Source organism: Fusarium redolens (assembly GCF_020744475.1).
Source record: "Fusarium redolens strain MPI-CAGE-AT-0023 chromosome Unknown BKA55scaffold_9, whole genome shotgun sequence".
Lineage (NCBI taxonomy): Eukaryota > Fungi > Ascomycota > Sordariomycetes > Hypocreales > Nectriaceae > Fusarium > Fusarium redolens.
In genome coordinates, this window is record NW_025763672.1 from 509,928 (window position 1) to 532,232 (window position 22,305).

At 48.1% G+C, this 22,305-nt stretch overlaps 9 protein-coding genes across 9 annotated transcripts; 6 read left to right on the forward strand and 3 right to left on the reverse strand.

Moving 5' to 3' along the window:
* Positions 1-822: 822 nt before the first annotated feature.
* BKA55DRAFT_594573 (uncharacterized protein) lies at positions 823-4,045 on the forward strand (the record flags this gene model as incomplete). Its single annotated transcript, XM_046195678.1, has 6 exons — positions 823-1,629; positions 1,720-1,804; positions 2,019-2,111; positions 2,165-2,645; positions 2,692-3,842; positions 3,891-4,045. The coding sequence occupies 6 exons, from the start codon at positions 823-825 to the stop codon at positions 4,043-4,045; spliced, it is 2,772 nt and encodes a 923-aa protein (XP_046048475.1).
* A 770-nt stretch (positions 4,046-4,815) lies between these two features.
* On the reverse strand, positions 4,816-6,114 carry BKA55DRAFT_569722 (uncharacterized protein). The gene has a single exon (XM_046192956.1). The coding sequence runs from the start codon at positions 6,007-6,009 to the stop codon at positions 5,041-5,043; it is 969 nt and encodes a 322-aa protein (XP_046048476.1). The 5' UTR covers positions 6,010-6,114; the 3' UTR covers positions 4,816-5,040.
* A 774-nt stretch (positions 6,115-6,888) lies between these two features.
* Positions 6,889-7,224, forward strand: BKA55DRAFT_569724 (uncharacterized protein). Its single transcript, XM_046192957.1, has one exon. The coding sequence runs from the start codon at positions 6,947-6,949 to the stop codon at positions 7,154-7,156; it is 210 nt and encodes a 69-aa protein (XP_046048477.1). The 5' UTR covers positions 6,889-6,946; the 3' UTR covers positions 7,157-7,224.
* A 120-nt stretch (positions 7,225-7,344) lies between these two features.
* Positions 7,345-9,845, forward strand: BKA55DRAFT_594575 (uncharacterized protein; the record flags this gene model as incomplete). Its single annotated transcript, XM_046195679.1, has 7 exons — positions 7,345-7,366; positions 7,413-7,937; positions 8,268-8,395; positions 8,426-8,584; positions 8,735-9,121; positions 9,170-9,508; positions 9,702-9,845. 7 exons carry the CDS (start codon positions 7,345-7,347, stop codon positions 9,843-9,845), a joined length of 1,704 nt encoding a protein of 567 aa, XP_046048478.1.
* Positions 9,814-11,219, reverse strand: BKA55DRAFT_569726 (P-loop containing nucleoside triphosphate hydrolase protein). The gene is made up of 3 exons (XM_046192958.1): positions 11,083-11,219; positions 10,845-11,028; positions 9,814-10,751 (listed from the first exon to the last, which is right to left on the reverse strand). The coding sequence occupies exons 2-3, from the start codon at positions 10,927-10,929 to the stop codon at positions 9,964-9,966; spliced, it is 873 nt and encodes a 290-aa protein (XP_046048479.1). The 5' UTR covers positions 10,930-11,028; positions 11,083-11,219; the 3' UTR covers positions 9,814-9,963.
* A 1-nt stretch (position 11,220) lies between these two features.
* BKA55DRAFT_664216 (uncharacterized protein) lies at positions 11,221-12,133 on the forward strand. The gene is made up of 2 exons (XM_046197690.1): positions 11,221-11,399; positions 11,464-12,133. Exon 2 carries the CDS (start codon positions 11,655-11,657, stop codon positions 11,967-11,969), a length of 315 nt encoding a protein of 104 aa, XP_046048480.1. The 5' UTR covers positions 11,221-11,399; positions 11,464-11,654; the 3' UTR covers positions 11,970-12,133.
* On the forward strand, positions 12,108-17,070 carry BKA55DRAFT_594577 (uncharacterized protein; the record flags this gene model as incomplete). The annotated part of the gene is made up of 4 exons (XM_046195680.1): positions 12,108-12,133; positions 12,826-15,482; positions 15,621-15,697; positions 16,051-17,070. The coding sequence occupies 4 exons, from the start codon at positions 12,108-12,110 to the stop codon at positions 17,068-17,070; spliced, it is 3,780 nt and encodes a 1,259-aa protein (XP_046048481.1).
* Positions 17,071-17,787: 717 nt separating this feature from the next.
* On the forward strand, positions 17,788-19,251 carry BKA55DRAFT_594578 (putative zinc finger protein; the record flags this gene model as incomplete). Its single annotated transcript, XM_046195681.1, has 3 exons — positions 17,788-17,857; positions 18,556-18,698; positions 18,745-19,251. The coding sequence occupies 3 exons, from the start codon at positions 17,788-17,790 to the stop codon at positions 19,249-19,251; spliced, it is 720 nt and encodes a 239-aa protein (XP_046048482.1).
* A 1,383-nt stretch (positions 19,252-20,634) lies between these two features.
* Positions 20,635-21,687, reverse strand: BKA55DRAFT_594579 (Alpha/Beta hydrolase protein; the record flags this gene model as incomplete). Its single annotated transcript, XM_046195682.1, has 3 exons — positions 20,635-20,808; positions 20,871-21,224; positions 21,322-21,687. The coding sequence occupies 3 exons, from the start codon at positions 21,685-21,687 to the stop codon at positions 20,635-20,637; spliced, it is 894 nt and encodes a 297-aa protein (XP_046048483.1).
* Between the last annotated feature and the right edge of the window lie 618 nt (positions 21,688-22,305).

Sequence of the window (22,305 nt, forward strand, 5' to 3'; positions counted from 1 at the left end):
CTATTTCTGGAGTCCAGTACTCACCACTCTCGCGCAGTCCAACTGTTATTGTACCCCTCCGCCTTAGGCACCGACCCTCAGTTCGCTCTACATGAACTTGACAGTGCCCCGCTAACCTCCAGCTCTCGTCCATCTTCTTTCCACTCAGATTTCACTCTTCCTGATCGCACAAAGTCTGCAAATAGTGCACAGAAAGTCATAAAACCTCGCGTCGGTCCTTCGATATTCAAGGTAAGTGATAACATCCTTATCCAGGCATAAAGACATTCCGGAAAATTAGTCTGGCGATACTACTTCAAAGTCCTATATTATGAATTTCAGAACATTTGCTTACTCTTTTATCTTTATTATATAGACTACTTTTTTCATTTTCTGATATCAAATCTGCATCACCAACATTTTCGCTTTCATCTGTTTTCAACATTTTCTTCTTCTACGACATACGTCTTCTCTCCCCTTCTTCCTCACCACCCCCAACACGTCAGAATGCCTTCCTGCGACCACTCGTCGACCTATGTCGACTGTAGCAGAGCTGCAAAGAACGCAAAATTCGTGCGGCCATCCCCAGAAAAGAGGATCCTGGCCATGTCCAAGACTGGCAGGCTGGCCAGGGGCACGTACCTGTCTAAGGAGGATGGCGCGGAAGATGAATACACCTTTCCTGGACCGCTGGTTCTGCCGGGAGATCATATCGCCAACCACCCTGACGAAGAGGGCCAGTCCTATAAGGACTGGTTCGAGATGGGAGCCACTTATCAGAGAAACTGGATAACCTCCCGCCGAAACAAACTCTACGTCGTCAACCCTCCAGGCACTGGACGTATGTCTGACGAGATGAGAGGCTGGCACAGGCCAGTTCTGTCACCAGAGTCTACCCCGGCATTAGAGAACTGGACCTCCGAGGCGACGAATTTCGAACAATTGGTCAATTATCTCCAGGCCTTTTACAACCCGATGCAAATCACCCAGCACCACAAACGGATCTACTTTCTCCCTGTTCAGCAGCGAAAACGAGTTCACTTTGTGGACACGCCTCACACAGAAGTCATCGGCCTCCAAACTCTAGATAGCCCAAACCCCTTCGAGATTTGGTATCGTCCATCGCCAGATGGTGTATCACGAATGCAGATGAACGTCTGTGACCTGAGGGATGCGCTCATGGGTTGTATGCCCCCAGCTGCCCATTCGATTGTCATGGTTGTCGACCATGACATCTACGAGGATGGCGAGGGCGACTATCTCACAGGTAGATCTTGGGGCTCTGGTCGAGTAGCAATTGTGTCTTCGTTTCGCTATAACCCATCATTGGATGATTCGGCAGGCATCGACCCCCTGCACAGGTGGCCAGCTAGCCACTGCAAGACATATGTTGACGAGAGATTCCGCGCCCTGAACAAGTCCAAAGCGTGGAAGAAGAGGAACCCCATCGGTTCCAAGGCTTTTGGAAAACCTCCTGTCGGCTCTGCGCTTGGTCTTGCGGTCCAAGCAGCGAAGCAAGCTTCACAGCCATCAACAGCGGACGAACTCTCGAATCAATGGTTCGCCCGAGTTACCGTCGCTGTTTCCCGAGAAGTCGCACATTGCTTTGGCCTGGGAAACTGCACTTATTACGCTTGCTTAATGCAAGGTGTAAGTGGGATCCGTCAGGCCGGCGAGATACCCCCCTACCTCTGCCCAGTCTGTTACCCGAAGCTTGGATGGGAGCTGGTAGTTCTGCAGCGTGGGTCTGAAGGCGGATTTGAAAGGCAAAGAGTCTGGCTAGACGCGCAGCATGCTGCAGTAAAGGCGTTTTGTAACAAGTGGAGTTATATTCCTCAATTCGCCGCGTTTGAAGCATGGCTGGAGAGGAGACTTGAGGATTGCAAGGGAGACAACGACGACGACGAAGCCGGGCCATCAAACTAGGAGGCATCAGTCATTGACTGACCAAAGACCATCTGGGAAATGGTCGATATATGAAGTAGGTTCGTTCTAACAGAGCCCTCTATACTACACAAGATAGCTAACTAGTTAACTAGGAGCCTGCATACAACAGCGGCAATCAAAGAAAACCCTAGATATTTCTGGGAATAACGTCGAACCCATTGATCAACACAATTTTACCTCCAAAAGTCCTCCATCAAAAGTCCTTTGTCTCAACTTCCTCATCGGGCAACACTTTTAGCAACCGTTATCTTCATCGGCTCCGGCTTCGGCTTCGGCGCCGATGTCGTGCTACCGACTCCATTATGTCTTTATTCCCCGCCCGTTTTACCTTACAAATCCTCCCTTTCAAACCTCAACACATCCCATTCTGCACCAAATATCTTCGAAATGGTGCGTAAGTCTCTCGCCGTCTTGGCGACTGTAGCTGGAGCTTCAGGTTTCGCTCTCGGTCCTTTCGGAACCCAAAAGCCTATTGGTCAGAATGAGCACGACTTTACATGCGATTTGCCGCCTGTGCTCTCCCCCGGAAATGATGGTCTTCCATCTGCGAATGATTTATTCGACTCGAAGGATGCTTTTAATAAGCAGGTGAAGCGTCATCAAGCGATTGTACGCGTTCCGTCGATTTGCTACGATGATCTTGGTGATGTGGATAAAGATGAACGTTGGGCGCCGTTTTATGATTTACATGATATTCTGGCGAAGACGTATCCAGCTATGTAAGCCACCAAACTCAATTTACAAGCTCTTACTGATGAGTTGTAGACATAAATATGCGAAGCTGGAGAAGATCAACAAGTTCGGTCTTGTGTACACATTTGCTGGAAGCGACTCTTCTCTCAAGCCTTATCTTCTTGCAGCTCATCAAGACGTTGTTCCTGTACCTGATCCATCGACGTGGACGCATCCCCCCTTTGACGCCTACTTTGACGGAGAGTGGCTTTGGGGTCGTGGAGCATCGGATGATAAGAACAGTCTCACAGCTCTCATGTCTGCCATTGAGACGTTACTCACCGAGACGAAATGGCAACCAAAGCGTACTGTGATCTTGGCATTTGGATTTGATGAGGAGTGCTCTGGTCCTCGAGGCGCTGCTAAGATCGGCGAGTTCCTAACGGAAAGATATGGTGACAACGGTATCCCTTTCATCTTGGACGAGGGTGGTTCAGGAATTCAGCTTATCGACGACACTCTCTACGTTCTTCCCTCCGTGCAGGAGAAGGGCGCCATTGATATCTGGGCCGAACTTCGCGTCAAGGGTGGTCACAGTTCTATTCCTCATCCTCACACAGGCATCGGTATCATGGCTGAGATCATCTCTGCTCTCGAAGCAAAGCCTTATGAACCTTCTATCCTCAAGGGAAGTCCCGTGTACAATCACCTCGTTTGTCTGGCACGCCACTCACCGGAATCTCATACCAAGCTTCATGATCTTCTCAAGAAGGATGATCTGGAGAAATTGAAGGATGAGCTAATTCGTCTTGATCCCGTGGCCAAGTTCACGATCCAAACAACCCAGGCTGTTGATATTATTCGAGGTGGTCAGAAGATCAACGCTATGCCTGAAGTTGTCAACTTGGGTGTCAACTACCGTGTTGCACCCCAAGACAGCCTTGACAAGGTGCAAGAGCAGTTCGTAAAGAACATTGACGCCGTTGTTCAGAAGTACAATCTCACTCTGAGCGCCTACGAGGACGACGCAAAGTCTCAAAACATCAAAGCTAAATTCGACTACGATGGTCACCTTAAACTCACAGCGATTCGCAACTCGGTCACAACGCCTGTATCACCAACAAGCGGACCAATCTGGGATATTTTCTCTGGCACAATTCAGCATAGTTTTGCTTTCGACGGTGGAAAGGTTGTACCTGTCGGTGAAATCATGACTGGTAACACTGATACGAGACATTATCTGAGTGAGTCCACTGCTACATGACATGAAGGGATATACTAATTGGATTTAGATTTGTCGCCAAACATTTATCGCTGGACACCGAGTCGACAGCGCGGTTCAGAGAACATTCATACGGTCGATGAGAGGATCAGAATTGAGTCGCACATAGACATCGTCAAGTTTTACTACGACTTGATCCGCAACTTTGACGCCGCCGATTTCTAGACTCTCATACCATAGAAGCACCGTTCCATATCTAAACTCAATGGCATGATCTCGCTCATCAATGACCCGAAATCTACCGACAACATACGCTTTCTTCACCGTCTTAACTTAGCTTCAACCGGGAGCTGTATCCGAGTGTTAAACCCCCACGCTTCTCCACACGAACGCATCGGGCACTTTGTTAGCCATCTCCACTTTCTCCTCTTCGCCGATGCTTGCCTGTGTTGGTTATGTATTTCTGGGTTCATCTTATGGCCTGTTCGTGTTGTTCCCCTCATGATGAATTGCTTGTGATTCTTGGCGTGAGTGTGTTCTTACTGCCTGTTCAGCTCTGCTGCATGTATATCAGTGGTTATAGGTGTACAAATACCTGATTTGAACTTGCATGGCTGTAGTAAAGTACAGGTACAGTATAGGCTTCGGGCTCCCTCCGAGGACATCAACACCATTACAAACTCAGCTTCCCTTACTTGCTCTTCCACAATGTCAACTCCACATCCAGATCCAACTGCGGGGTTCCCCACGATTGACAATCCCCATCCAAGCGTCTCTCTTCCAGCAAACACACCCAGCATTTACATAGTGAACATCCGACACCTCGTGTAAGCATCATCACCCCAAAGCGGTAATGTCCAGCGTGCTCCTCACCAACTTCCAATCCCCATTGGCTGCACAGTCTTGACCACGAGACACATCTTTTACCTCACCGGCTTTTGCTGCATCGCGTGGGATTAAAATATGGCCACTTTGCGGGGAATGGTAGTTTTCATGGGGTAATCAAGCATATGATGTATATCCTTCAGCATTAATTGGTATTTTATGTACAGAGAAATTATTGCTACAAAACAGCCTGATATGATTGATGGCTGTGCATGCCCAACGCCACAACACCATCTCCGTGCTTTACTTCGAAATAACAGGTATCGTCATCATCATCATCATCGTCACCGCCCAATGCAACCTGCTTTGTCCTCCCAATCGAAAAACATGCTTTTTCAAAGCGTAACTTCAAGATCCATTACTTCTTGGAACCCTTGTGCAATAGTATCAAGATCCTTTTGAGATGGCGCCACACAAGGTCGTCTAGGTTCGCCTCCGTATCCGGAAAAGTGTCCAAGTGCTGCCTTCACACCGACAAAACCAGTCTTGATCGCCGTCCAGTCAGCCTTGGCGACTTTAGCTTGCAGCTGGCGGGCTTCTTTCCAGTTTCCTTCTTCTGCGAGCTCTGTGATGCGAACGCATGCTTTGGGGCAGAGGTTTGCGAGGCCTGAGATGGTGCCGTTGGCTCCGACGGCGTGGCCTTGGAGGATGAAGTCTGCGCTGCCGCCACCGACCCAGAATCCTTCTGGACAATCAGCCGCGATGCGGGCGAGTTTTCCAGTGTTGCCACATGTGAGCTTGACGCCTACGACGTTGGGATGCTTGGCGATGCTGAGGATCGTGTCGGATGAGAGGTCTCGACCAGCTGCGGCGCCGGGAAAGTTGTACACCAGAAGAGGAATTGGACTCTTGTCTGCAACGGCGTAGTAATGCTGAATGACTAGATCGTCGGGGAGAAGGCCACCGTAGTAACTGGGAGGTAGAACAAGAGCATGGGTAGCACCGGCCTTGCCAGCGTCTTCACACAGTTCAGTTGTCTCCCTTGTGCTCTGAGCACCACAGCCTGCGATGAGAGGAACATGAGTACCACTTCCCTCGTGGAAGATGGTATCTCTAGCAACGCGGATGATTGTGGTTCGTTCTGAAGGAGAGAGATGGGCACATTCTCCGTTGGAGCCGTGCACAACAATACCAGCTACTCCTGACTCGAGAAGCTTGATGATGTGTTTCTCAGTAGCTGAAGCATCAACTTCGTCTTCGGGAGTGAAGAAAGCAAGGGTAGGAACGTATACGCCATCACCGAGGCGCAGCTGAGAAGCCTTGGGAGAGCCCATGGTGGGAGATTCAAGCAATGTCGAAGGCATATGGTATGATCTGAGTATAAAGTATATAAGTGCAACCAGATTACACGCAGCAAGCAGTCCTTTTATACAAGTAAAGCAGAGGAAATAGAAGAAAGGATAGTATGATGAAGAGGCATTGTTCAAAGAGGCTGGCGTCAGCTGCTCTTTTATGTCCAACCAAGGACTAGGTATAAGAGTGGCGTCCTCGTCATGAGGTAGCCCATTCTCAGGCTCAGGCTCTTGAGTTTGAGAGAGGCATGGTTCAAAAGCGTGGGGGTTAGGTCCGGATCCTTGGGTAAGTTGTGAAAAGGCGGGGGAGAGACACGACAAGACATCCGCTGAGCTCCGGCCGAGAGACTCCGGGCCGAACCGGTGACCTCACGCGAGTCAAGAGACATGAAGTGATCGTGGGGGGATTTATTTTCTGCTGCAGTTGAGGGTTCAATGGGTGAATACAGGGGCATATGAGAAGGATCACTTACACGGAGACTTAGGCAAACGCCACCTTTACAAAATGGAAGCAAATATGTCGAGCATAAAGGCTGCCATCCATCACAGAGACCAAGCCAAACAGCGATCATCCTCGCAGAAGCAGGTACCGTCCGTTCACAAGTCGCCTGACTACTAACCCCCACGTCCAGCTTGTCCAATAGCACTCGTCAATTGCCGTGTAACCTCAGAGAGGAATGCTGAAGAGAGTGTGTGCGCGTGGGGGGAAACAAGCTGAGAGAAGAGACAACGCTAGCCACGAAGGAGAGAGATCTAGTGAATTGGGCATTTTAATTGATGGAATATTAGTGAGGGGGAGGACCAGGTGATCGTCGTGATCCGATTGTGTCTTGGGAAGAGAGCGCAACGGGCCACTGCAGACCATTTTCCTCACGTGCATTCAAGGTGGGGGGTTATTCTGTGTTTTCTCACTGTCTATACTCTCTTGCATGAATCTGATTTCCAGTTGATGAATGTTGCTATTTTATATCTATTTATGTCTTGTTTATTTCCGGATACTGGCGTAGCTGTTGTATTGTGGAGTGGTTGCGTTACTGACTGCCCATGTTGGTTCGTGACCCTATACTGCCTGGAGACACTAGAAACCTTGGTATTCTTATCATTCTGTATGAGAAAACACCAGAATATTGTGATTGGTGACTTAGAATATGGCTTTTAATAGCTGCATAAGTGTACGGTTCGAGGCGGAATTTAATAAATCCGACTTTAGGGGAAATTGACATTGCTTTTTGTTATTACCTAGTCAATCTTCGCTGTCCACGTCTCAACACACAAACCATCAACATCAACATCAACATCAACATCAAATATCAACAGAATTAAAACATAGACTAACAGCACTTCAAAATGCTCTCCCCAGCATATATGAGTATCTACCAATCACTAACAATACAAAGCCGACACAGACTCTGTAGCAACATGGCTGGCCAACACTGCAAAGGCGCACGGCTACGACGCTGACGCTGCAGTTGGTGCTGCCGCTCTCGAGGCGTTGAAGAAGAAGAAGAAGAAGAGAAAGGGTAACGGAAAGGGCAAAGGCCCTGTCAGAGCTAAGAACAAGAAAACAACGGAGAAGCAAGACCCTAGCACGAAGAAATATGTTATCAGAGTTAGGGACTTTGAGGCTATAGCGAAACATGTTGCTGAGACCAATGCTGTTGAAGTTCCTCACCAGACTGCTGTTGCTTTGGAGAGAGGTATCTGGGGTATGTTAAAAGTATCTCGTTATGTTGATTTCAGTGATACTGATGCATTTCATAGTTCGCAGATCATTCTCTCAGAAACTCGCAGAGAGCGGTGCAAGAAGGGATCGTCGCTCTGGGAGACGTACGCTAATGGCGAACTTGATCTTGCCGCTGTGGCTTTGGCTACCAACACAGCGTTTGAGTTTGCTCAAAGCATGGAAATGGACATCAAGAAGCTGATTGACAAGTTTGGCGGTACAGCTGTCTTCGCGCACCAGTGCTTCGACGCAGCTTGCCAGGGGCTGGGCATCGACAAGGACAGGAAGAACCCAAGCGAGGCTTACAACCTTGCGGCTTACGACATTGCAAAAGTCCTGACTATCAACAGCATGAGTGTTTTCAAGGGCTATGTAGATCACTACCGGAAGGTCGTCATGCCTGGAAAGTACAACGGCAGTTTCGGTTGGGATAACGAGAAGCTCGGCGCCGGCAGCAGAAATAACACTGAGAGGTGAAATCAGGACAAAACGGCCCTGCTGGAAGTCTTCTCGGGTATTCACTTCCTTTCCACAAATCCCGGTCAAGGTGCTGTAGAGGACGATCTTGTCCGCGGCATGGGCGCTGCACTCAAAGAAAAGAGTGAACACCCTCGTCTTTGGATGTTGTGGGTTCTTCAGATGTATCTCGACATTGTTCACGGTCTTGGAGAGTCCGTCGGGCGTGGGTATGAATAGTTCAAGCAGGAGAGTTTGAAAATCCAAAAGGCTCTTGTTGATCTTCCTAGAACGGCTGAGCGCAGGGAAGTCCTTCAAGCGGCGACGCGGTGGAATCATGATTCTATCTTTGAGACGAACCAATCGATGATGGAGTTCGGCGTCATGGTTCAAAGTGATGACGAAACTGTGTTCCAGTTCCTTCTTTGAAACCCCATACACTGTGATCTTCTGATTCATCACATGCGCTCTGTGCTACGCAAGAATGGTGTCAAGACTGCTGCGCCTAGTGGTGGTCTTATGTGTACTACACAACTGTACCAAGCTCTTCGGCAAGAGGGCCGTATTCCCAAAGGCCAAGCATGGGAGGATCTTGAAGAGTTGTGGGGATATCAAGGAAACTCGTGCTTCTTCGTTGGAAATCCACCCAAGGATCTTGAGAGCTACTACAGAAACTACTATCTCTGCCTAGGCACTTCAGTCATCAATTGGGCCCCGAATAGGCGGAGCGTAAAGGCTACCGAGCACAAAGGTAATGCGCCAAACATGAAGCTTGATGGCTGGCTGTCACTTTCATTGGACAACCGTATTCGTATGGATAATCCCCGTGAGCCTTGGACAACTGCTACTGTTGGAGCACTCTTGACGGAGGGCCGTAAGAAGGCAACTCTGGATGGCAAGGGTCATATACAAAAGGGTCTGAAGCAAAAGGCCAAGGAGGCCAATGTAAGTCCTGACAATTCCACACAGCAAGCTTTTACTAACAGATTGCAGCCCAAGGCAGTACCGAAATCTCCGAGTGGTCTCATCGATCAGCTAGCCCATGTTCTCAACAGCGAAATCCTCCGTATCAGCTTCAACTACTTCACCATGCACAACATCGCCTGGTCCTTCCTAACCGATCTCAAGCGCGCCCTCACCACCGAAGTCGGCCCCGAGTTCCTCAAATACATACCCTCCGGGGACCAACTCCCCTTCGTAGTAGGCTACGTCTTCTCCACGGCCTCAGGGCACGGGAGCTCCGATGTTCGAGAGCGTCAAATGGGCAACGACAGGTTCGTCAACGTCGCCACGGAAGTCATGAGCGAGTTTTTGAACGAGGGTAAAGGAAAGGTTATTAAGGAGACGAGGGAGACGGAGGCTAGACCGGAAGAAGTTTGGGAACTTGATGTTGATGGGTCGGAGTTGTGGGGGCCGAGGAAGTTCAAGAAGGAGCAGATGAGTAAGTATGGTCACTTGGGGGGAGGGCGAGTAAGGCTGATGTTGCGGAGCTTATGAAACTTTTGCAGATGATGGGGTGATCTAGATCGAAGGATATGAGCTCAGAAAACGATGGATGTGCCTCTTTATATATGACAAGCCTGCTACAGGCATGATATCAAGAGCAATGATGAACGAGCAAGTTGGTGTTGAAACAGACCTACCTTTGGCAAAATATGCTAGTGAGTGAGCTTGTGCCTAGATTCCTGGACGGCCTTAAGGAGGCAAGACTAGAAATTTCCTATGATACAATACAAATACAAATACACGATCCTTACGATGAAGTATTCAACATGTGTCAAGCCAGACTAAACACGTCCTCCAAGCCGGGTCTTCCACGCCAGATAACTAGCATATCCCACAACGCCTGTCAATGCCAACCTCCCTACAGCCGCCAGTAAATTCTGATTCGCCCTCTGCATAGTCTTCTTCTTCATAACCTTGCTATTCCTTCTAAAAGTCTCACCATCGTTAAGATGTGGAAACGGCGCCTCCACCATCTTTCCTGTCTCGGGATCCTTAACCTCTGGTACAGGTACGCCAAGATACTCACAAAGCGGTCCCCAGCCTTCCGTGATGGTATACTGAATGTACCGGTCCGCCGGAATTCTGTCGTGAAATTCTTGATATTGTGCTTTGTACCATGCAATGGCCTTATCCTTATCATTTCCATGATCATACTTCTGAACCAAAGATCTCATCGATTTGCTATACTTGGCCATATACTGAAGATTCGTATCAAGCAAGAAACAATATATCATACTGAGTTTCGCCAAAAAGCCCTTTGGGGTGGTTATCAAGTAGATACTATTAAGCACACTCTCATACCACTTCTCAGGGTCTCGATTCATGATAATGACTTTAGCTTCAGGGTACAGCTCCGCTAATTCAGGTCCAAAGAACGCAGCAGGAACATCACACACAGCTTGGCAATCACCGAGCAAGTGATCCCAGTCTGCGCGTGTGAAAGTCCCTTTATCAGCGTACTTTGCTTCCAGGGCACGGATCCATTCTGGAACACGGGTGGGATTGTTGAAGAGAGTCTGCATGTGGTAGCAATCGTGGAAACCAAGCTGCCACAAAGCGTTACGAATACCTGTTGATCTGTTTCAGCTCACATTTTCGGTAATAGATTACGCGCGTAATTGTTGAGGGGGCTTATCAACCCCCTGAGATAGAACAAACGTACTCAACGTTCCTGTGCGATGGACGCCACAGACGATGACGCGCATTGGCACAATTCGGTCAGGGATTGTGTACGTAGACGTTGACATTGTGTTATTGTTTCGCGAGATGACGATGTTTCAATGGTGATGCAGGGAGATTATTGATGCCCAGATCTTCAAGGGTAGAGGAGTAAGTGATGGCCTAACCTATTTCGCTTCGCGTCAGTGAACGCGCTTGGGCGTCTGTCTCGGTGAGTTGACCTTGATCAAGGTGTAGACCCAATGAGACTCTAGCTTGTCTATTGGATGCTTATCATACGCTAACCAGAGTTGTAATATGTTGAACAACTAGCCTAACTAACCATGCGAGTAAAAACTCTACAAGAATAGAAACAAGATTATTGATGGTGTTGGAATTATTAGAAACAGACCCTATCAGATTCGATATCTTGTCTAGAGCTTTCTAGTCCAAGCTTGGCTTTTCTCTATCGGCGCTATGATCCGCTGATGGTGGATGCTCCGGACAAGCCGGTATCGGGTGGATCTCAAGATATGATCCATCAATGGAGCAACATCAAGTATGAGCCCTTGTTCATAGGTTGGAGCCCAAAGAGCCTCTAAACTCTAACATGTGATTACAAGGAATGCTAAGTTATGGATCTGATGGTGTACAGTTGAGTTACTGACTCATCATTCAACCATTGAACATTACGCGTCAGAATACGAGCCCTCAGTCGATTATGAGGACAAGAGACAACAAGTGACCGCCTCTGTCAGTATCTGCATCTGCACGTCAGTTCGCATGTCAATCACACCAATCAAGGAAACCAAGAATGTCGATCAACTGCCAGCCCTGCATGGTCGACGTGGAAGGTGATTCTCTGGTGTTCTTTAGCAAACCAAGATGGTGTGAACTAAAAATGAACATCTCGGGAATATTGTCAATAGTCAGAGAGCCTCAATTCCAAATGTCGAGCCAGTCCTCTCTAGCGCCCAACCGGCGGCCCCCTAACCGATCGCTGCAGGGCTGTACTGTAGCTGCAAGCCCATCGTCCCCTGAAGCACAGGGCACTTCAAGGTCTCAGCGGCCCGCACGTGGCGGTGGAAGAAGCCCGTTGGAAGCTCTCCCCGTCTGGTCTGGCTTCTAATATTGTACCGGCAGCCCGGGTGCAGTGAGTCCTTGCTTTTTATCTCACACCCTTCCCGAACGAGTAATCCGAGCGTCTGCTTCTTTTTCATGATAACCAAGACATTTAACCGGACCAATTGAAGGGCGAGGAGGAAGCATGATGAGACAGGTCCAAGACGACAGGTCTGAAGCGAGGATTGGCCTGCGTGGGTTGAGCAAGGGAAGAAGAAAAGAGTTTGCTTGGTTTGAAGAGAATTCCAGCGTATTAAGTATTTTCATCATGTATGACGAATGTTCTGGTATTCAATGGGTGTGAGATAAGAACCAATTTTCATGACTCGACGCAAAAACACCAAAAATGATATCGCCAGTACCAATACTAACTCAGCAACATACCACGAATGCTATGACGAGCCCTTTATAGGCTTAGAAACCAAGGAAACAAGCACACCATCATCATCATATCCATCAACTTATATAGCATCATAACAGAGTTGAACTACTGTAAACCTGGCATGTCCCGTCTCGGGCTTGCTCTCGGCGACCCACACTCCTTATCACGCAAGTTTGCCGCCCCCGTAGCCACAACACTACACTACAGCGAGAGTAAAAAAAACTATACAGGCCCAGTTTTGTTTTTCTTGTTCTCGCCCCGGAGCGAGAGTATACACACAGACAGACACAGAATAGTATGTAAATCATGCCCCCCTTGATCGACAACATGATCAATCCTTCAAGCTCGGTTTTGCCCTCGAGGGGCCCAGTCCTTTAAAACTCAACCAACTTGCTTCCCCAATTTCTAGACCCAATATTTTCCTCTTATCAAAAACATTCATTCGTTTTTGAGATATTATGTTATCTGAACAGAATGATAGTGGGAGTGGGAGCGGCGGGAGACCCAGTCAGGTACATACTCCTCTCCGCAGGGAAAAGAAGCGAGTAGGCTTCCACTCCAGCAAAGAATCCTCCGGAGAAAGCAGCGACTCGACAACACAAAAACAACAACGACAACAGCGTCAAGATGAAGGTGTTTTCTCACCAGCTGGCTCACCGAAACTCGCTCCTGGAGAATTACCGCCAAATGCACCAGATGCTTACGAATTGAGTCTTGCTCTCACAAAGATCTTATCCGCCGAGCAAGAGAAGAAACGACAAGTTCAGAACCTTGCACCTGATACACCGGATGTAGGACCAAAGAGACCGAGACCTGCGCTAAGGAGAAATACGAGTTATGATGATCCTAACGAGAGGGAGAAGGCGGATCAGGCGGAGTCTAGAACGACGGAGAGACAGTATAGGTCTATGGCTGATGCTCGACAGAGAGCTGATCGGTTAGCTGTTTCTGTGGGGAGTTACTCAGCTCCTGGGTCGCGACGAGGATCGCTTGATCTCGAGGAAGTTCCTTCGTTTAAGCCGTTGATTGAGGATTATGATAATCCAAAGGTGTCACCGCCAGCTGGGTCGAATACCATTGAGGACGCAGGATATTTCGGTCTTCGACAACGCATAGCGAACTCGGATCGTTTCCAACATCATGCTGCGGCTGAGAATCTTGTCAGATCTCATACCCGCAAGGGGAAACGAGATTTATTCACACAGCATCCTAACGGAGGACCTACATCTGGTACAGCTACACCAGTTCTTCAACAAGCATACGCCCACGACTACGTTCCTCGACCGGATCAGTACCGCGGCGGTATTCTCTCCTCACTTCTGAAGTTGTATCATGATGATAGAACACCAGGTAGTGGTGTGAACACGCCCAAGGATACGGGTACACCACTGATGTCGCCTCGTAACTCACCACCTACATCTCGCCCTGGATCATCTAATGGAACGCCTCCTCTTCGATCACCGCCTCGATCACGGCCTACGAGTGGTTTGTTCAACTACCACAAGAGCAGACACTCGACGTCTTCGCTTGCACTTACGGAGTTGATGAAGTCTTCGTCCATGTTTGCTGCGCCAGCGTCAGCGAATATCTCTGATAAATGGGCCGAGAAGATTAAGCAACAACCACCTCCTCCCAAGAAACGCGACAAGGCTCGGATCACTATTCATATTGCGGGTATTATTCAACGGCATCGTTATTTACTCAAGTTGTGTCGGGCACTTATGATGTATGGCGCGCCTACACATCGATTGGAAGAGTACATGACCATGTCATCCCGCGTTCTCGAAATCGAAGCACAGTTTTTGTACCTCCCCGGATGTATGATCATCAGCTTCGACGATAGCACTACGCATACTACTGAAGTCAAGCTCGTTCGTGTACCGCAGGGTATTGACCTCGGTCGTCTTCGAGACGTACACAACATTTACAAAGAAGTTGTCCATGACAAGATCGGCGTTGAAGAAGCGACAAAACGACTCGACGACGTCAACGCACGAAAGGATAAATACAACGTCTGGATCCGAGTATTCCTATACGGTGTTGCATCAGCTTGCGTTGCGCCTTTCGCTTTCCAGGGGCGATTCATCGATTTACCTATTGCCTTCTTTCTCGGATGTATTGTTGGCATTCTTCAACTTGTCTTGGCACCCAGCAATGAACTATACGCTCACGTCTTTGAGGTTTCGGCCGCTCTTATCACGTCGTTCTTCGCTCGAGCATTCGGTTCTATCCAAAATGGCAAGCTTTTCTGTTTCAGTGCCTTGGCACAGAGTAGTATAGCCTTGATCCTTCCAGGGTACATGGTCCTTTGCAGTTCTCTCGAACTTCAAAGTCATAACCTTGTAGCTGGTAGTGTACGCATGGTGCACGCTCTAATCTACACTCTCTTCCTTGGATATGGTATCACTATCGGCGCTTCGCTCTACGGCATGATTGATAGCAACGCAACTAGTCGGTCAACCTGCGACAATCCTCTTGGAAGGGAATGGTACTTCCTCTTCGTTCCAGGATTTACCATGTGCCTCTGTCTCATCAACCAAGCAAAGTGGAAGCAAACTCCCGTTATGGTCGGGATGGCTTTAGCTGGTTGGTCAGTCAACAGTTACTGCGCTGAGTACTTTGGCGGCAACGGTCAAATCTCCAATATGTTGGGTGCCTTGACGATTGGTATTCTTGCAAACCTTTACTCTCGGATGGGACGGCATGTCGAGAATGGATACCTGGACTTTGTCGACTGGTGGAAGCTCAGGGTTCGACCACGATATACCAAGAAGAGAATCGACTCAGACTCATGGTCTTTACCAACTCTCAACGACCCCGAATCTCGACCCGGAACACCAGAGAAGCAGCAAGAACCCGAGAAGAAGCCCCGCAAGGTTGGATACAGTCTCGCAGCTGCAGCTATGCTTCCAGCTATTTTCGTGCAGGTTCCATCTGGTCTTGCAGCTGGAGGTTCTCTTTTGGCTAGTATCACTATGGCTGATGAGATTACCAAGAACGGAACAAAGGTTGCATCTGATATGAACACAATGGGTAATCTTGAAGGAACTGCGTTCAATGTGTTGTTCAAGGTTATTCAAGTTGCCATTGGTATCAGTGTTGGTTTGTTCATGAGTGCACTTATCGTCTACCCGTTGGGTAAGAGACGAAGTGGACTGTTCAGTTTCTAAGCTGAACTACATTCATTTTTTATACTGCATTTCATTATGGTCATAATATTAGAGCGCCAGTTGTTCAAAGGATGGCTTATTACAGCGGATATACAAAAGCAATAAGGAAAATTGCTTGGAGTTTATGTTTTCTTTGTCATACTGGAATTGGGATTGAAGCGACTGGCGCAAAGCAAGCGATGGGTTTCCTTTTATACATACAGACATACAGAACAACCTATAGATACGGAACGGTAATGACCGGGATGAACAGGATATATACAGCGCTGATACAATAATATTTTTTCTTATTGAGAAATTATCTATTTTATTCGTTAAAACATGTCGTGTTGCACAAGTTGGAATCACATGGAAGTTGAGACTCGATCTCGATCCTCAACTGATGATACAGTGACGTCAGACTTCCCAACTCATTCCACCAACTTCACTTCAAGACTTGCACCAACGGCTTCTCGAACACGACACAAATTCTAGCCCCAAATTGGCCAAACCTTCTTCACTTTCATCAATTAACAGCCAAAACCGCAGGCATGAAGATCCGTTCTTCCCGCATCTCAGTCTCAATAGCAAAAGCCATAAGCCAACGGCACGGCAAGTCAAAAAAAGGCATCATAAAAACCATAATCGCCTTCTTCCGCCTCTTTCGTCTCCTCCTAACGCGCTACCGCTCCATCGACTTTCTCGCCCTGCGCAAAGAGGTCTGGCAACTTGATGAAGATGAATATCACGCTTCTTTCCAGACAGACGGGAACGACGATGCAGAGCTCATACCCATCGGTGATCTAGGGTACAGTGGTTCTACCTTTTTCACGACAGCGAATGAGAAGTATCTCATTAAATCGCTACCAAGACGCTTTGAGCATGATTTCTTCGTGAAGGAGCTTTTGGATCCGTATGTGGGACATATGAAGTTTCAACCACATAGTCTACTTGTGAGAATTACGGATTTGGTGGTTTCGTCTCAGGCGAGTATTGGTGGGATGATTGGTGCTGCGCCTACACATCATATTGTCATGGAGAATTTGCTCTATGGAAAACCAAGGGGTGATGAGGGAAAGAAGTGGGAGACTTACGATCTCAAGCCAAACGATTACTTCTTCCCAGAACGAGATATCGCTGATGGTGCTCTTGTGCCGGATAGCGTTATCGAGCGTCTCGTCGACGAATTTCCCGACAAAGTCCGTGTTACACGCCAAGCTAAGCAAGAGCTTATATCACTACTCTTCGCAGACTCGGCACTTCTTGCATCACACAATGCGGTTGATTACTCCCTCTTTTTAGTACGATACCCTCAAGGCATGGAAGTCCCGGTTGTGGAATCTGATGCTGGAATCTGGCGAAGGGGTGTGGATGATGTGGATGGGAAGTGGACGTATCGATGTGTTGTTTTGGACTTTTTCTGGGCGAAGCACACTCTTCAAGCAAGGGCGCTTACGAAGATTGTGAAGATTTTTAACAAGGTTGCGCATAAGGGACCGATGAGCACCACGGCGGATCCGGAGGAGTATAGGGAGAGGTTTATGAAGATGGTGGATGAGATGGTTGTTGAGGCGTAAGGCAGTATGGGTTTGATGGTTTGTTTGCTAGTGGTTTGCAAAAAGCATGGAGTAGGGAGGGTATGGTTCCTTTTCTTGATATGATGCTACCACTTATCACTTATGGTGGATAGGGTCAACTTTTTCACGAATAATGTATAATGCTCTCAGTTATCTCATCCGTTCAACGAAGATCAATGAGTATCATACATGAATAATACAGTTGAAGGGTGTTAGTCTCTGCTTTCTAGTCCTCGGATCCACTCAATTGGCACTATTTAGTCCTACTCGACTTCCAGATTGTCTTGACTTTTCCGAACGTTCACTTTATATCACGAACATTTAAAGAGACATTGAGTGCTGGCACATTATTATGCGCGATAGAAAGAATAAAAACAATGTCCATACACATTGAGTCGTTGTTATCACGAAAATCACCACCAAAACTCTATCCTGAAACTAAGCTCCCACCATCTTGAACGAGGTTCATGTCCTCGCGTTCCCATGGATCGCAATAAACTCTACCGGTACATCAAGAATCACGACCATGGCAGTCTCATCACGAATAAAGAGATAGCATGATACGGTGAGAAGACGTACACCATCAACCCAACTGCAGCGTGGAACCCCTGGTCCAAAGCGTTCGAGTGTTATTTATGCCATAAACTGTATGTGAGTCTTACTGGTCTGAAGATGCATCTTGAGTCGCCGAGATATCAGCAGAGTTTGTATCATTGCATGGAACAATCTTGTGGGAAGGAGTTCAAGACGTTGGCGGCGCTGATTAATCACCTTGAGAGCGAGAGTTGTAAGATAATGCGGTTTCAGCAGGTGCAGAAGAATATTGCTACGATTGTTGATCCGCATAAGATGATATCTTTACCATAATTTTTTGGGGGGGGGGGTGGGGGGGGGGGGGGGGGAGGTATTTGTAAATATGGTATCAGGTGTATTCTGATTTGGGATCAAAGTTCCGCAATCGACGGGACGGACGATGCTGATCTGAAGTCGGATTTAGAAGGACATCTAACTATATCAGCTGTATAATAATAATCAGAGTCTTCTTGAGCTCACATACTGCCTGTATCTTCCTTAACGTCCCTAAGATATTCTGGATGACTAGACTCAACAGGCACTGTGATTCACTGAACACTACCGAGCACTCACTCTCTCCCTCTACAGCGAGCTTTCTGAAGATCGGAAGGCTCTGGTCTCAGGAGATAAAGGCCACCTGCACCAAGTTGTTCCTGCCACCGGCCTTTTTCTCAACTTCCTTCATCACGTGCGTCCATAATTCGGCGCCTCCTCCTTTCCCTCCAGCTCTCAACCCCTCAACTTCGCCTTTTCTCATCTGCACAATATCATCTTCCAAAGCTCACCTCGTTTTCACAAAAGACGCTCAATCTTTTCTCAACAGCTGTGAGTGCAAAATGTACTCGTGCGGGACTTGCTAGAGGCAGTTCCCTGCAGGATGGCACTCCCGCGACCAACACTGCTACGCAACAGGGCATTATGCACCTAACTGGGAATGCGACGCTTGCGGTGCTGGTTTCCATCGACGTAAACAGTGCAAGGATCATGAGATCAACTGCTGTTTTTACTGTGAGGACTGCGAGCAGCAGTTTTCAAGCTGGCATGCCATTAGCCAAGTTTGTTTACCACAAGCAATGGGAGAGTCAACACTGACTGTGATAGCACTTGAACTCTAGTCGGCATCGTGGACCGAGCCATTCGAGCGTTTCAGACTATCAAAAAGGGGTTTCCTGTCCGTTCTGTAAAGCACCCTACCAAGCTGCTAGTGGTGTTGTCCACCATCTCGAGCGCGGCTGTTGCCCCAACGCACCTCTTGACCGCGACACTCTTGACCAGGAGGTTAGACGACGAGATCCCGACGGTTTCATTTGCAACAAACTTCTCGAGTGGCACGGAACAGTGTCTTACCATGCAACCTCTCTCGCCTACAACTCACGCTATGGACAATACGAGTGTTATTTCTGTGGCGACTTGTTTAGACAGCTGTCGAGCCTAAATCAGCACCTGGCCTCCCCTCGTCACCAGCAAGAACTCTATCACTGCCCAAACAGGAAGTGCCTCAAGGAATTCACCACTCTTGCTGGGATGGTCAACCACTTGGAAAGCGAATCATGCCGCTTTCTACGCTTCGGGGCTGTTCAGAATGGTATTCGGGGCTGTTCAGAATAGTATTCGGGGCTTTTTCTCTTCGGATCGCTTGATTGCGTTCTGAAGGACAACTGGATTGCATACCGATGTTGGAGAGTAAGGGAAGAAAACTGCTAGCATCTCTTATGGGAATGGGAGAAAGTTGGCTGGTAGTCAGTCATGGTACAGTATCTCAAGAGATGCAAGAGAAACAACTCAGACTCGAGTTGAACCTCGTGGTCCAGCCATCCGCATGTTAGAACGGGATATTATCAATGATGGTAGAGTCATATACCATTACCATCAAGGAGTGTCAATGACGCTCAGGTTGTCACATAGTCATTTGATCATATCATTCACTCACTAGCAAAGTGAGCAAGGAGGCCCATCTCCTGTCTGTACACAGCTTAGCTTTCACAAAATACTTGCTTTTTTCATCCTCGACAACATTTCTTTTTGTCGTTGACTAGGTCCTGACTCGTTGAAGCAATTCACCTGCCACTAAAATGCACCAAAAGCAATATGAGCAATCACAAAACAACATCGAGGTGCTTGAAAACTGAGGCTGACATTTTATATACTAAATAGGTATGATGCTGTGGCAACACGCAATAAAAGCTAGCGGATGACGATGATCGGCAACCACCTGACTCGCACCGATGTAGTCAATATGGACAATGATATTGTAACATACGCGGAATCTCAATAGCTTCCGCTAAAGTATACGGATGATATTAAAGCTGTGGGTTCACATATAACCAGATCATTCAAGCGTCAATTCATAGGATGAACGGGAGGCTTACGGCTCACCCCCGTGCTTAGTCTGGTGCGCTATCAAAAAGGGACTTGGACTAAGACTTGATTGATGCTCATCGGACCTTTCGTGCGAGAAGAAGGGTTACATCGATGACTTGGCCTTGTATCCGGCTGCTGATAGTTCAAGGTCCGTCGAAGAGAAATTTTATTATTTCCGTGGTAGTCAACTTCTTAACCACAAGTGGTTACTCTATTATATCAGAGCGATTCTCGGAAGAACGAACGTACGATATCTAAGCAAATGACCTTGACGCACGTTTTTACGCACGGGACTTGTTCCCCGATTCGATAAACCCATTGATAAATCAAGAGACCTTCAATGCAAGGCCCCGACCCCATCGGAAAATTCTTCTCATAAACTTCAGCCTCATACGTTCTTTGCTCAGGAACTCGAACGACATTGGATGGAGCCACTAACTTTGTAGTCTGACGCCGTCCCGCCCGTTGGGTAAATCCTAGAGCCCGGCCCCATACTCGTCGGGAAACTTGTCAAACCCGTGTCCGGGGATGATTTTGTTGAAAGTACCAACACTTCAAGTTAAGTCCGGATGACAGTAAAGGTGGAGGACGTAAAGCATCAATTTATCAAGACCTCTATTCTATTCTAACTCAAGCATACTTGTTCACCATCTTGAGAATAGCCTCGTTAATCTCCTTGGGGTTAGTAGCGCTCAAGTAATGACCACCACCCTCGACAAACTCAAGCGTAGCCTCAGGGCTCGAGGTGAAGAGCTTGATATGCTCAGTAGGAACAGTCGTGCCAAACACAGGATCGGCAGTACCCTAATAACAACGATAATTAGTCTGCGCTTAACTCAGTGGAGGTCACTTGTATTATCACTCACCTGAAGCCAGTAAACGGGGCACTTGACGTCTCTCAAGCGGAGAAGCAGGCCATCCCTCTCAAAGAGGTTGACAACGGCGATCCGTAGCTTCTTTCGGCCCTCGTCTCCGCGATAGACCTGCTTGAGGGTTTCGTCCCAGAACGCGAGCGTTTCAGGAGATGGGCTGCTTCCGAAGCCTACCGACGAAACGAGACCGCGCCAAACGTCATCGACGACAAATTCAGGCGTGGGCGTTGTGCTGTGCCAATTCTCGTAGAAGGGACCAAGCTGAGTCTTGGGGTCCCAGCAGGCTTTCTCACGAGACTCGGCGGACTCGTAGTCCATGGACGTGCCAAGCGGGAGAACGCCGAGGATCTGTTCCGGTGGAACGGGTGTGTGTAAGTCAGGGGGTCTTAACGCAATCGGGTATGAAGAATGGTCACTACCGAAGGTGGACTTGAGAAGAACGTACCTTTTCAGGGGCTAGAAGAGCCATGCGAACGACGATCCAGCCGCCAGCGCTTGTTCCCAGAGCAAAAGCCTTGTTGACGCCAAGAGCTTCCATAACCTCAAGGTTCATGATGGCTGAGTCCCAGTAGGTGAAGTGCTCTGACTTTGAGCTTGTAGCGCCATGGCCGAGAGGTTCAATGGCGAGAAGGTTGACTTTGTCAGTGAGTTCTTGAGCAGAGAACTGTGCTTCAAAGAGAGATGATGTGGTGCACATGGAGTTGACGAGCACAAGGGTAGGTTTGTTAGAGTCGATTCCAGAGCCTGAGACACGATAGCCGGCATCGATGCCTCCGAGGTGGGGAACCTTGATAGTAGATTTGGCAGCCATTTTGCAAAAGTAAACAAGATGTCAGTTACGGCACAGTGTTGGTGTGAGTTACTGTATTGGTGTGTGAGAGAGGAGAGGTAGATTCTTGGTATGGTTCCCAAAAGGAAGAGCTAGAGAACTGGCTATGTACTTCTCATGACAACCCACCGATGAAAACGTGTGTTATACCTAGCGACGATCAGGGGGCTAGGACATGCGCAGAATTGAGTCGGTGGCCAGACTTGATCCGCAAGGGGATACTTCTCCGAGCGATGGACGGCGCCGTTCCGCGCCGGACTTACACGGAACCGGCGGGAGGTCCGCATAGAGTAGAGTCTAAGGAGTCTATTGTGATCAGACATTGAGAACGTTTAGAAACGGGCCGGACCGTTGAGGTTATTCTGTTCTTCGAACTCTACCCAAATAACTGTAGGTAGAAGATATCACATACTTGATATGTGCGGAATGTTGTTTTGTTTCACACGTTTTGGCGTTCCTCGGCATTCCCCACAGTTTAAAACTCATTGGTAAGAAATGCGTCCGCTTGACGTTAGAGTGCTTACCAGCACAGGGATTAAACACCGATGCCACGGCACAGGAACGACTATTCCCGGGCCAAAAGGAGAAAAAAGAAAGAAA